Genomic DNA, 14,465 nt, shown 5'->3' on the forward strand with positions numbered 1-14,465 from the left:
AGCTCTTACTCATAGGAATATCAACTTGGATTTCGATCTACCTCGAAAAGCTCTTCCTCAAATTGCTTCAGAAAACAAAAAATGGTTTCATCATACAATACTATTACAACATTCATTTTTTTTTCTATAGATCTAAAATATGCAGCGGCGATTTTACGTTTAAATTGCTTATACATTACTAGCAACAAACACCACGCCCACCCCAATTACAGCTCCCATTGAGAAATAAACTCAAACACCACAGGATCATCCACCGCCTCATCTACCATCTCATTTCCATCCAGTTTATTTTCCTTCTTATATCCAACATGAGAATCACGATAATGACGAAGATAATGGCCCAAAATTGATGATCGTGACGTACAATTGACTTCCAAGATTTGCCAGCAATCAGTACACAATACACCCTCCCGTTCCAACATGTGGGCATTTGTCTTGCGTTTCTTCTTTTCAGGTTCATCATATTCCCCCTTTTTGAATTGGTACAAGCCATGGAATTTTGGATCGGGCACTGGTTTCCCATTGGTGAGGATGCCATGTTTATATGCCAAATGGTTCCCATACGAGGAATTTTTCAATCCGAAAAACTCTATTGATTCACAATAGGGACAAAGTCCTGCCCGAGTGGTGTTGTCTGGTTTGCCATGCTTGTCGTCAACTTTTGTCAAGATGAATTGAGCTTCATATGAGGTCTTTTTGAAATTGGTGTTGAAGGAAAGATTGTATTCCGGTGGACCTTGCTCGGCAAAAATTTTATCAAAGTCGTTGCGAAGGTACAACGTTCGTTGGATCAGACAAGTTTCCGTACCGAAAAGAGGGGCAATCAATTTATCAATCAATTGGGAACAATGGAAAACGCTGGGAATTTTGGAAGATGTTGATGCCAACAGCTTGGAATATTCAATGTCAGGAATAGACTCAATTGACATCTGGCTGAAGTCAATCTTGGGCACGGAGGAGCCGGTTCTAAACATTGTCTTTTGGAGACTCTTTTGACTGCCAGTGCTGGTCAACTTGTACTTGTTGCGACGGATCCCTGGAGTTGAAATGCCAGATGAATTGTTTGACTTTTCCAAGGGGGAGCTTGATGTTGAGCTAATGTTTAACTGTGCGTGAAAGGATAAATGAGACTGGTCTGATTTTAACGAGCTAAGCGAAGATGACCTTTTGAGAGCCACGTCTTTGACAAATGCAGGGATTGACACGTTGTGGGTATAATCGGGCTCATCAAAGGAGTCATCGGCAAATAAAGGCGGAGATGGCGACTTTTCAAATGCGTTGTTATCAACAGGCTTGAAATTCGGACTTGCTTTCAAAGTTTCGTCCAATGGAGAAAGCTCCTTGTCTTGAGAAATGAATTTTGCATTGGTTATAGTGTTGAATCCACTTGATTGTCCATTGATGGTTCTTATTGGATGCAATCTAACTCGACTTAGATCCGAGGTCAGTTTCCATTCGTCGATTTCCTTGCATGTTTCTTCAAATAACCGAATTACTTCTTCGTGAGTCAATTCCTGATTGGGACTGGTTGCACTTGGCAAACTTAGCATATCATCTTCATTGTTTGCAACCTCGTTGTAATCAAATGGTGGCACTTGAGACGAATTGATGACAAACTTCATATATCCATTCAAGCATGATTCAGGTGATGCAGTGTTTGACGAGTTATCCTCATAGCATGGCTCAAAGTGGGCATCTCTAACCTCATTCTTTTCCATTTGTTCTTGAAAGATCTTTACTAAATCATCATGAGTCGAATTCAAACTTGCGGTTAGAAACGATTGTTCAGAGACTAAATTGGCATTAGATATGGTGGGACTAATCACTCCGTCTACCAAATTGTCCAAGTCATGTTCATCGCCGTCGTAATCAACAATGAAATCGTTTCGCTTGGTGGTGGGTTGTTGCAGTTGCAGTTGCAGTTGCAGATGTCGCTCTTGCTCATCTTCTTGTGACATGCAGCGATGCATAAACATTGCTTTTGCTTGTTGATGATCTTGCTCCACAGCTGCATTGATGTCGTAACTCAAAATATCCGACAACAACAAGCGTGAGTAACTAAGTTCATGGTTAGATGGACTTTCTAAAGTGTGACTATGCAGAGAGAGATGACGGTGGCTGTCGGTCTCGGTGGTGCTGTTGTTGGTATCGTGTTTGCTGTTATGATTGAAGTTTGAATGATGGTGGGGATGGAATTGCTGTAAGTCGTCATGAAAATCGAGCATGTTGGCGGTGTCAAACCACGACATGAGGTGAATTATCGTCTTTATCTATATCCTCTCCGATATCAAATTCGTGTCGAAGATTGGTGAAACGAATCGTAGGAGAAATTTGATGTTTCTGCGTTTTGTGTATAAGAGCTGCAAAAAAAGAGAAAAAGAAAAAAATAATAGACAACCAACTACTCCCTCTACAATTCCCTATTACGCTAACTACGGCCCGATTTTGATTATTCTCTACTATTCCAAATCGATTGCTACTTAGAAATTCGTCTCGGCGGCACATACGTTCGTTTGCCATGTTTGTGGCCACAGAGAACAAAAAGCGGTAAAGAGGGGAGGAAAAGGTGGGAGAGTGCACTGATTTGTTCTTCAGTGGGAGTGGGGTGGGGGGAGTGAATAATAAAGCAGTAGACAGGTAGTTTCTTTTACTGAGATGTCTCAAGGAAACTACAATAGAGTTTGTGTAAAGTGAGTTTTGCCATCAGTCGTTATGTTTTGCGCTTTTCGTATTTTTCTGTTCTCTCCGCATAACAAATTTTAGACTTTTACGAGACTTTCGAAAAAGGGTTTACCCCGTACACAAAAGGGGTCCATGAAAATAAGGAAAATTGTAAAACAGGACGGACTGGAAAAAGTGAAGTTTAAGGAATTTTTGTTGTAACACGGATAAGACTATACCGAGTATTGCAGTGGATCTAGATAAGAGTTCTGTTATCAAGAATTAATTTGAAGAACATCTAGAATTTCAAGTATGTAGAAAGAGTGCTGTTTCAACAACTGAATGGACTGCGTGGAATCCTGTCCCAGACATTCTCAGTTATCTTTGTGATCCTCGTCACCATTTGATTCTCCGTCACTTGCTACTGTATCTGTGGGTGCACCCCTTGCAACGCAACGCTTTGGACACCCAGACCTTTCCAATTTCCAGTCCTTCTGTTTGAATTTCCAAGTCCTAACAGACTTGAGAGCTTGTATGTCATCAGGATACTTGCGTCTTTGTCGGTTGAGCTTTTTTTTTTCTTTTTTTTTGCCTCAAAAGTGAGCATACCGAGAAAGTATTCGAAGTGAGGTCCGGTATCTCAACCTCTTCTTTTTAACGAGTGGTAGGTCGTCACAAATACGAACGACAATTTGTTGATGTTGAGATTGAGTGTTCAAAGGGTGGTGAAAAGAGAAGAACCGCTTGAGCTATCTATCTTTGGTATTTTATCAATCCCTATCATAATGATTGTGTAGAGCTCACATCCAGAAGGATCACTGTCTTGCATACACACTCGTGACGTCTCACCCTATTCGTTCCCCTGCCAAGACTCGAGTTTCGCCATATCACTGCTTTCCCGCAACAAAAACTTGAGAGAGTACAAGTTCTTTCAAATTATATCGTGGAGCCCAAGTCAATACAACTATTGCTGAAGGTGTCTTTCGGATCGAAAGGCTGAACAAGAACACAGATGAAAGCAAAATTGACACATTCGTATTTGGGAGTGCAGAGATCTTAGAAGTAAATGGAAGAGAGGGAAGTGTTGGGAATGTAGATCTAAGAGTTTGCTTGGCTGAATACACTTTCCAATGTAGGCATATTGAAGCAACTTGTTGCGTGGCTGCACGTAGCCATGATATACATTTCTTGGACACTGTTTGCTTCTTCAATTGCTACCCAATACGTATATTACTTGGCAGTGAACTGGCTTCTCTCTATTAATCAAGCCCATTGTCCTACTCTAAGCAGAATCGTTCAGATGAGACTCAAATATTTACTCTTTGACAGAAAATTTTCTTTACTTTTAAGCTTCACGAACCACGAAATAGGCTAACTAAAATTGATAAGGTCTTATACCAAAAAGGAATAGCCTTCTCTTTCAAAAATTCAGCACCAGTAGCGCTCTGAGTTTAGGTTTCTTTTTGCACGTTGATGGTTTGCAGCTCTTACTCAAAATTTGGAGTTTCTGCATGGAATAAACTTGAGACGGTCACATGTACTCAACGATTGCTTAATTAGTCAATAGTGTTTCCTAATTGGGAATGATGTGCTTTTTTTTTTGTCACACAAACCCGAAAGTAGCAAATATTAAACTTACGTCATACGATAAACCTTTCTCTCTATAGCAAACATGTGCTTGACTGAACCAAGACTGGTAAGATGCTCAAGACGTCAGAGAGTGGAGGAAGGCTGATTGGGAGCCTTCCGACAACTGGTCTCTGGGGAAAGAGTACAAAATGGCGGTTATTTCTCTTTGCAATAGAGCGCTAATAGAAGATGCTAGTCAGATTCTTCTGCCAATAAGAAAGAGGTAGGCTTCTTTGCCGCACATGTTAGTCAACGTAACTCGAAGCAACTTACATGACAATTGGATGCAAAGGAGCCGGTGGGGAGAAGCTTATTTATAGTATCTAAATGGTAGCATTTCCTGACACTTATTCTTGCATCAAATACTCGTTGTAAGCCTATTGGTCAGAGTGGGTGCAGAGGGAAGGGTAGGGAGAAGAGAGGAGAGGAGAGGAGAGGAGAGGAGAGGAGAGGGTAGTGGTGTGGTGTGGTGTGGCGTTGGAAGTCGTAGCTACTCGATGAGGTCTTGTTGAAGATTAGACCCCGTAATTACGAAATTCTTTGACGTTGATTACTCTGTTTTGTACAAAAAGTAAACAAAATCTCTAACAACAATTGAAAAAAGAAATTTTTTTTAAAAATAGAGAACAATAGCAATATATAACTTTGCTATTGCAGTGACAAAATGTGACTTCAACATTTTTAAACTATAAATAACTCAGGCTTCGTAACTTTTCCACGAATAACCACTCAATTGGTAGAATTGTACTCCCTTGCTCCTAAGGACTCCTGCGCTCAAACTTCTCGTTTCGTTCTCAGGTTCACTAGTTAAAATTTTGCACTAGTCAGCATTTCCCAACAAGTTGAGATCATTGCGTTATTGTCATATCATACCCGAATTCAATTCCGTGCCAGTCAACTGAATTAGTTATTTTACTCCAACCACCTATCATACAATGAGAGGGTTAACCATAATTCCATTATTCTTTCTTTTGGGTTCCGCATTGTTGTTGATCTTAACAGTCATCAACGGTGCTGGAACTTCATCAATTCTTGGAAAGTTTTACTGGTCGGAAACTGACACCTCAGGAATCCAAGGAGCCCCATTTCAAACCACAAGATGGACTTTTTATCGTACCTGTGATGTTGTAGACGGTCGCAATGCAAACTGTGTGAAATCCAAGCCTGCTTATCCTTACTCACCAAAGGACAATTTCGGTACTGAAGATGGGTTACCACAATCTTTCATCAGCTCAAGAAATACTTACTACTATTTGAGCAGGATCGGGTGGGCATTTGTCCTCGTTGGGTTGTTCTTCACCGTTATTTCCCTCATTGTTATCCCTCTCAACTTTTGCTTGCTGATCGGAGGTGCATTAACATCGATTTTGACATTCATTGCATTCCTCTTCACCATTGCTGCTGCTGCATTGATTACTGCTGCTCACGTGAAAGGCAGAAAAGCATTCAATAATGCCGGTCATCATACTAGCTTGGGTGCAAAAGCTTTTGGAATTTTGTGGGCAGCAGTGGCTACTTTATTGATTTCATTTGTGACCAGTATCTTAGCAGCCTTTGGAACCAAAAGAGGAAACAGGAGAAGATCTGGATCAGGTGTTGATGATGAAGGTGCTTATGCTGCTAACAACGGTAATGCTTATGGTAAATCAAGTGGTGATTATGTTCAAGCTGATGATGCCAATGCTGGTTATGGTGTTGGTGATGCTTCTGCTGGAAACGGTTTACATGATGGTTCTGATGCCTCAAAGTTTAGGTTTTTCAGAGTCAAGAGAGCAAAGCCCGAGGAGATTTAATATTCTAATTAGTTTCGTAGTTTAATTAGTTTCGTAATTTATATTAGGTTCGTAGTTTTTATTTAGTTTAAGCCTATTATTGTATTGTGCTCACTTGATAAACCACTCCTGAAACATGGTTGGACTCCAGTTTATGTACTGTCCAAGCTCTCCTCCGCACGAACAAAATAAAAAAATATCCTTACATATTTTTAAATTCACACTCGGAGAAATATAATCCTCAATTCACGCATCGATACTGAGCAAGATATGCTATCCACGAAAAGAGACGACCCAAGAGATGTACCACAGCAGCAGAAGCAGCAGCAGCAGCAAGACCCTTCTCCGGACCCATCCTCATTCCCAGATCTTTCCACCCTCCCCATAATTGGCCGCGACTACTTCAAAACCTCATCAAAGCCAATCTACGAAGGGGCCAATGGGATAATCTTTAAGGGTACAGATTGCAACCACACAAAACCAGTAGTTTTGAAACGCATCAAACAGAAACCGGAAGAAGAGCACCAACAGTATCTAGATCTTGTGTGGAGGGAATATACCAATGTGAAAGCCGTAAGCTCCTGTCGCAACATCATCCCGGTATTGGATCTTGCTTCTATTTCGAGTGGGAGTCGAGAGGAAAAGCAGAAACTGGAGCAGCCTCAGAAACATTTCCAGTTGGAGAATGAAGTATCACTAATCTTACCGTACTACCCCCGTGGCGACCTACTCGATTTCCTTTCCAAAGCCAGGCGATTCCAAGTTGAAATCTCCAGCAATTTGCGCGACTCCCTATTCAAGCAAATCGTCCGTGGAGTTCAGTTCCTTCACAACCACAACATTGTTCATCGTGATTTGAAGCCGGAAAATATCTTGATTGATGACGATGGCGTGCTCAAGATTAGTGATTTCGGATACAGTTTCAATCTTCGTGACCCACAAGCCATCACCGCAAGTTTCAAACAGACTCCGCATTTTCTCATTTCCGGTACCCCCAGTTTCAAAGCTCCTGAATTGTTTGATATCGAGGTGCAATTGCAACTGGGTGAATTCAGTATCAACCAGTATTGTGTGTCATCGCACGATTATCAGAATTTGAAATTGGTTGATTTGTGGAGTTTGGGGATATGTTATTTCGTCATCTACTTGATGAAGTCACCGTGGGGCTTGGCAAATTCACAGGATCCGAAAAATGTGGTGTTTCTTAAATATGTTGAGAGCTATCCGCACAGTGCAAACCAAATGAAAGCATTGTTGACGGAGTTGAATCGGCTTGGAAGTGGTGCCAACCCTAGTGGTGCCAATACCTCCCCCAGCCAACGGCCTCAAATATCCACCCTCTCCAACCAACACCAACATCAATCACCTCACAGCAACAACAATGCCACAAACCGAAACCGAAGCCGAAGCCAAAGTCGAAGTCAAAGCCGAAGCACCAACCACTCCCACTCCCAAATCAACCTATCTCAACTCAACCTCCACTCACAGCACCATCACGCAAACGAGTCTTCCTCCACCTCTTCCTTGGCTTCGTCTCCCCCCTCAAGTGCCGGCTCACCATCTAGCTCCAACTCCGCAATCCACTTGTTCAAGAGTCTCCACTACGATTCTCGAGAGTACATTTTAAAACTCTTGAATCCTCAAGCGTCAGCGAGAATCAGCACCGAAGAGTTATTGGAAAGTAAATGGTTGAGTCAGGTTTATGCCAATTCCAAAGATTTGATCAAGTTGATGAAATAGAGACGCTCAAACGTAATACATAATACACAATTTATACAAAACCGAATGATAAAAAATGACTAATAACAGAAGGTAGAATCCTCTCTTCCCCGTAAAACAATAAAATAAAACAAAATGAAAACTAAAAAGGTCAACTGTGGTGGCCCATTATTTCTGGTGATTATAGCCGTTCCCATTGATAGAGCCACCCCCAGAAGACTGCTGCTTTGATGAGTCTTGTGTAGAGACACTACTCGATGGATTAGTTGAAGTTCTCCTCGCATTTCCAGGACCTCTAACTCCCAAAGGGTTCTTTGAAAACGATAAACGAATTCCGCCTTTGCTGTTGCTTCCTCCATGTGGTCTAGGCAAAGCCAGTCCATATAATTCAGCCAACGCTCTTGTTGCATGTGCAACATCCTCAAATTCAACAAAACACATGGGCCCATGATTATGTCCACTGGAACTTGCACCTGCTGCTGGCAAAGAGCCTCCCGAAACTGTGCTATTCTTTGTCCTAAACGATAAACGTCTGAATCCCTTTTGCGGTGCAAACAAAGTACGCAATTCAGCTTCTGTTGCGTCTGGAGGCAAATTACCCACATACAAAGTATTACATGGAGGATTTTGATCAGCAGGGTTTGCAGGTGGTGGAACTCTAGCCAAAAGGGAAAGCTCGGGAATCTCCTTTGATGTGGGGATCGACTTGCTTGTTGAAGATGATGTAGTTGGCGCTGTTGAAGGACTGGAATGCACGAGTGCTGCAGGTGAGGTTTTGCTACCGCTCTGCGGTTTCAGTTGCTGAACATACAGGGATGGTTGCGATCCTTTCCCTGCTTGGTACTCTGGTCGCAGGTTATTTCCATTTGATTGTTGCAATGCTAATCTCAAGCCTGAAGCAGTGGGTCCATGTGGAGGAGTTTGATTGGGTGGTGCAGTTACACGATGTGGTGGTGATGATAATGGCAATTGATCCAGTGGCACTTGTGGACCGAAAAATGACGATGATGTTCTTCGACGATCAGGTGGTTGCTGTAGAGTGAAATTTGATGCATTCCCATTGGCTACTGCGCTGGATGGGTTCCAATCGGGGTTGGAGTACATAGTAGGACTCTGTACCGCCGACAAGCTTCCATTATTAGAGCTCCAAGGATCTCTAACCAACTGGTCGTAATCTCTTGCGTCATTTTGTGACTCCATCAATAGAATTGATTTACCAGTGACTTCGGTACTCGACCTTGATCCAGAAGATCCGTTAGCTGAAGCCGACGCCAATCCATTATGATGTGCGTCGGACAGAGGTTGGAAATTGAACGTGGGGCCGTTCTGTGATTGTGTATGCAACTGTGACAGAAAAGGTCCAGGCGACAGTCCCATTTGAGGGCCAGAAAGTCTTTGTTGAGGCTGGAAATTTTGCGGCAACAGAGATGGATTGGAATGTTGTTGTTGCTGCTGTTGCTGATGTTGTTGCTGCTGTTGCTGATGTTGTTGCTGATGTTGTTGCTGCTGCTGTTGCTGCTGCTGCTGCTGCTGCTGTTGTTGCTGATCATTCTGAAATGGATCACCAAAGGCAAATCTGGATCTCTGAGTACCCACAGACTGTCGTTTTTGCAAAACATCAAATGGTACAATTGGTTGTACATTGGACGACGAGTTGATAGAGCCCATAAGTGAACCACTCTGTGTTTGTGCTATAGCTCCCTCCCCCGCAGTTGCAATATTATTAAACTTATTTGGTGGGGATGTGTTGTTCAACGAAGACAATGACATGGCATTGAATGCAGACTGTGTTTGTGCTAATGTGTGTGGCGAGTCCATCGAGTTCAACCCACGGTCAAACTCTACTTTGATTGGTGGATATTCGTGTCCAAATATTTGTTGACCATCCAATAATTTACCAGTTGTGACGCAAGTATTATAGTCTTTAAACAAGGCAAATATTTGGTAATCATTGACATCAATGCTCAACACTTCATCAATGACGAGAGCAAATATCAACGTGGCTTCTCTTCTTGTGAGGTCGCGAGGTAGATTCGACAACTTTAAGATACCGGAACCAGGTGGAGATTGTGATGTTTGCTGATGGTGGTATTGTGGTTGATTAAAGTGCTCTGGATGCAAATGCAGTAGCAGTATCTGCTGAGGTTGCTGCTGCTGCTGCTGCGAAAGTGAGTATTGTTGCTGGTTTCCATAAAAGGACGACTTATTAATCAATCCCGGGGGTAGATTGGTTGTGTCCTGTGACGGTGTAAACGCTGATGATGATGCCGATAAAGATGATGCAAGATGACTAAATTGACCGTTCTGGTTGTTTGAATTACTGTTGTAACTGATTGCCTCTGACGACATATTTGCTAATGCGATTTATGGAATAATACAATGGTGAAACAAAAACGTAGAATGGGGTAGAGGCAAACTGTATAGCCGAATGAGTCGATAGTGAAAATTGTTGTGTATGAGAATCCTTGTCCTGCTGTCTCGAGATACGGATGAGTGCCAATAGGGGTTACTACCCTTCTAATAAGTTGATGCAATTATACTAATCTTTTGTTGAAGTTGTAGATGTCCAACGCACACCCTTTAGATAACGGAATATTCTTTGAAGCTCTTCTAGAGAGTATCCTTTTTTATGTTATCTGGAGTGCCTAAAGTGGTACGTTTGAAAAAGTAGGCTTGGAATGGAGTTAGCAAAAACAATATGATAATAGATATGTTCAGTCCTGGGACTGATCAATGAGTAGCAGAAGATGCTGAAATTTTGAATTGCCCGTGGTAACCTATATGTGGGATACCTGTTGTCTCTCTTGCTCTCTTGCTCTCTAGCTCTCTCCTTCACTGTTTCGATAACTATAAATCTCTCTTGTCTTTCTGTCGAAGAAAAGTATATGGAGCAGTAGTAATAGTGATGTTGGTGACTGTATTGACTGTGCTTGCGTGTGTAATAAGTGATAATGGTGTGTGTTGCAAAGATTATCAATTTTTTCTTTCCCTCTATTTGGTTTGGGTTTGGGGTTTTTTTTTTTCTGTCTCTGTCTCTGTCTCTGTCTCTCCCTCTTCTTAGTCTTTGTGTCTACTTCTGCTTCTTCGTCTATTGTTTGTGCGTGTACGTTGGCACAGAAATAACATATAAAAGTTAGTGCATTTGCGTGTACCATTTACCAAATCTGTACTTACTACATCCATACACACATACTAAGTATGCATATCATATCACCACAAAACCAATAAACAATAGACATAACAAAATAAAATAAAATAAAGAAAATACAACATAGCGCGTACGCAGTATAAGCTATGCATCTTTTCAGACAAAAGTACACTACCATATATAGTCTGCATTTTACAAACACGGTTGCCAAACACAAAGTGTCATACTCTAAAGTTGATAGATCACACTACCCTTCGGGAGACTCTATCTAGATGCAGTTTCCTTTACTTGCTACTTGCGTAGTTGAAATTTGTTGTTTCCTAGGCCTTATCGGCTGTAGTTGTTATTTTTTGTTGTTGTTGTTGTTGTTGTTGTTATTCTTGTGTCTCTTCCTATTGACCTGTTTCATCGTACTACACAAAAATTACTGTTGTGCAGTATGTGAACTTTCTACACTTTGCTTAAGTTGAAACACACGACAAAAGGATGATCAAGAGAAAGAGAGAAATGCAAGCAAGCTGGCTTGGCCACTTCCCCAAACTAAACTTCTTTAAACCACTTTTAACCTTGCAAGCTTCTATCTCCCTCTTAACATTTTAAAGCTATAAACATGTGTGTTCCCTCAACTGCTTTGGTCTTGTGGTTTATTTTTTTTTACTTCATATTTAGGGTTTTTTTGTATATTTTTGTGTGTCCATCTATATACATTATCAAGTTTGAGATAAAAATTAACGTGAAGACGGTGTTGCGGGGCGTGTACTTTCACTGAAAACCGAGTGCTGCGCGTATTTCCCAATAATGGTGTTTTTATCCAGCACTACAGTATGAAAAGACGTGCGATTACCAATTTCCAAATCTATTGTGCTCTCTACACGACCTTCTTTGAAGCACATATTCTAACAACCTATCAACAAAGAGTGCTTATCAGATGGATTTGAATCACACTGTAGAAAGAGTTTGAGACACCGATAATGAAGACTTCTCTTGATTCGTGGGTGGTTTGGCGTCATTTTTTACACAAGTCTGCTCTTATTGACAAATTGTAGGCTCCTGCGCTAGCCCTATTGGTCTGATGTGACCCCGACCCCAGCATAGCCTTAAAGCCATTCGAATATACACGCATCACTGACAAAGCCATAGTGTTGTCGTACCTTTGTTGCTCAAGCTGTCCATTCCAGCATCAAATCCTCAATTGATTGCATAGAAAAACCGAAAAAATAAAAAAAAAACATCATCAAACATAAAATACACTTTAACATCATCAACGACTTTCCACCCAAATTTTACCATGTCGGATGATGTACCTCAGTCTCAAATAAGCTATTCAAGCTTTGAATTTCTTCTACAAGAGATTGTCCCCACATCAATTCGCGTATCAAAAGCACTATCATCGAAATCAACCGATCAACCACTAATATCCAAACCTTCAAGCAACAGCAGCAGCAACATCACCAACAACGATCCCCATTTCAGCCAAACTCGAATTGACACGGAACTTTCATCCATCACCAATGACTTTCCAGGCACTGTCAATATACTAGACACGTCTTTACTCCAAACCGACGACGTCACGATCAGAATTGAACAACTAGGCTTTAACTTGGGCCTCAAGATAGCTGAGATATTACTATACCAAAACTCGTCCACAAAGATTATTGATATATTGGATATAATGAAGTTCATATGTCGGGACGTTTGGAAATGCATTTACAATAAACAAATTGACAATTTACGAACTAATCATCGAGGTACATTTGTCTTGATTGATAATAACTACAGATTGATTAGTCAGTTTAGCGGTAATAGAGGTGGTGCTAACATTGAAGCGGTTGCAAGTGGTGGCACTGGTACTGGCACTGCCACGGATCCAGATACTTTGAAAAAGTCAAAAGTGTATCTTTGGTTTCCATGTGGCGTGATTAGAGGAATCTTGATGAGTTTTGGGGTAGAAAGTAATGTGGTTGCTGAAGTTACTCAGTTCCCCGCAGTTCTGTTTAATATTCATACCAGTATAAATAATTAGACGATATAGAGTAAATCACTTGACTGCTGCGACTCAAGATTCCAGTAGGTGAAATCTACAGTACACAGTTCTGTCGTCCATATACATCGCTTGCGAAAACCAAAAAAGACAAGAAAAAAAATTACAGTCACCCACTTCTCCCCTCATTCCGCTATCGGATGACAAACAATGAGTGCCAACGATGCAACACCCACTACACCAACTTCACAGCCTCCGCCACCACGGATCCTCAGGATCAAGCGGAAACGAGGCCAAGATCCACTTCAAGCTTTAATCTTGGAAGATACTCGCATTGTTAAACGATCAAAACCGTCAACTCCCGTAGCTTCTCCCATCGAAACACCACGTAGTCAAACACCACTGAATCAGCAACAGCAACAGAAATTGAGTCAGTCAGGTATATCCACTGATAATGACCGACTAAATTACATGTTCAAGTTGGCGAAAACTGAATTTGGTGATGATGCGCAATTGGATGAATCAGTCTTGCATACAATATTGGCTGAAGCTGCAACAACTACTAGTGCCGCCTCTGGGCAACATGAAGGAGCAGGGCAAGAGGTGAGCCAAGAGCAACACAAGACGGGGATCAAACGACGGTTCATCATCCAACCAGACGAGACTCGACGTCGATCCACACTCGATTACGAGAATGCTGCGGATGCAAAAATACCAGATCAATTGTTCAACATGATTGAAGATATAGTATCCAAGGGAGATGACAATTCAAACGCAAAGAGGAAAAGAAGAGGCCGTACGGGCTCAGCTCATGAAGAAGAACCTTCCTTCGCGGGACCCAATCCGCATGGGACATCCACTTTTCAAAACACAACCAACTCAAACGAGCAAGGCGGGAATAGCAACAACTCCCCCAACGACGACGACAACGAAGATAATCAATACGTTTACGACGTGTATCAACTAACCGATGCGGAACCACTCACCACCGCCAATCACCCCCTGGCTCAAATTGGATACATTCGCTTCTTCAATGATGATGAATCAGATAATGACGATTCAAACATATTTGACTCAACACAACAAGAAGCAGACGACTTGAGAAAACCGGGCGTGTTGACAGATGATGAGGATTCCAATGCTGAAAGTTTCTATCAGAACGATTATCCCAGTGACGAAGATGCTGAAGGGTTGCAAGAATTGAACTCTTTTGAGGATGAGTTTGATAAGTTGAACATAGGTGGTGGCGGTGATGGAGATGAGGATGGACACGTAGCGGACGGAGATGAGGGATATGTGCCGCATGATGGAATTGGATGGAATGGGGAGGAGTATTTTGATTACGGCGATGTGGAACGGTTCATGGGGTTCGATGAGGAAGATGATGATGACGACGACGACGAGGATGACGGGGGAGATGAAGAAGACTACCCAGTAAAAAGGAATCAGTTTTTCAAGTCAGATGTCAATGACCCATTGGCTCTACATCGAGACAAAATATTTGGCAAATTGGAGAAAATGATCAACAAACAATAACACATGAGAAGCTCCATTC

At 41.8% G+C, this 14,465-nt stretch overlaps 6 protein-coding genes across 6 annotated transcripts; 4 read left to right on the forward strand and 2 right to left on the reverse strand. All coding sequences in view use genetic code 12, as the record gives it.

The window, feature by feature from the left end:
- Positions 1-206: 206 nt before the first annotated feature.
- Positions 207-2,249, reverse strand: KGF57_003532 (uncharacterized protein; the record flags this gene model as incomplete). Its single annotated transcript, XM_051752961.1, has 1 exon — positions 207-2,249. One exon carries the CDS (start codon positions 2,247-2,249, stop codon positions 207-209), a length of 2,043 nt encoding a protein of 680 aa, XP_051608028.1.
- Positions 2,250-5,225: 2,976 nt separating this feature from the next.
- Positions 5,226-6,083, forward strand: FMP45 (Fmp45p; the record flags this gene model as incomplete). The annotated part of the gene is made up of 1 exon (XM_051752962.1): positions 5,226-6,083. The coding sequence occupies one exon, from the start codon at positions 5,226-5,228 to the stop codon at positions 6,081-6,083; it is 858 nt and encodes a 285-aa protein (XP_051608029.1).
- A 249-nt stretch (positions 6,084-6,332) lies between these two features.
- Positions 6,333-7,802, forward strand: KGF57_003534 (uncharacterized protein; the record flags this gene model as incomplete). The annotated part of the gene is made up of 1 exon (XM_051752963.1): positions 6,333-7,802. One exon carries the CDS (start codon positions 6,333-6,335, stop codon positions 7,800-7,802), a length of 1,470 nt encoding a protein of 489 aa, XP_051608030.1.
- A 147-nt stretch (positions 7,803-7,949) lies between these two features.
- WHI3 (mRNA-binding protein) lies at positions 7,950-10,130 on the reverse strand (the record flags this gene model as incomplete). The annotated part of the gene is made up of 1 exon (XM_051752964.1): positions 7,950-10,130. The coding sequence occupies one exon, from the start codon at positions 10,128-10,130 to the stop codon at positions 7,950-7,952; it is 2,181 nt and encodes a 726-aa protein (XP_051608031.1).
- A 2,087-nt stretch (positions 10,131-12,217) lies between these two features.
- Positions 12,218-12,952, forward strand: TRS33 (Trs33p; the record flags this gene model as incomplete). The annotated part of the gene is made up of 1 exon (XM_051752965.1): positions 12,218-12,952. One exon carries the CDS (start codon positions 12,218-12,220, stop codon positions 12,950-12,952), a length of 735 nt encoding a protein of 244 aa, XP_051608032.1.
- A 168-nt stretch (positions 12,953-13,120) lies between these two features.
- KGF57_003537 (uncharacterized protein) lies at positions 13,121-14,446 on the forward strand (the record flags this gene model as incomplete). Its single annotated transcript, XM_051752966.1, has 1 exon — positions 13,121-14,446. The coding sequence occupies one exon, from the start codon at positions 13,121-13,123 to the stop codon at positions 14,444-14,446; it is 1,326 nt and encodes a 441-aa protein (XP_051608033.1).
- Positions 14,447-14,465: the final 19 nt, after the last annotated feature.

Source organism: Candida theae (genome assembly GCF_024610275.1).
Source record: "Candida theae strain CBS 12239 chromosome Unknown scaffold9, whole genome shotgun sequence".
NCBI lineage: Eukaryota > Fungi > Ascomycota > Pichiomycetes > Serinales > Debaryomycetaceae > Lodderomyces > Lodderomyces theae.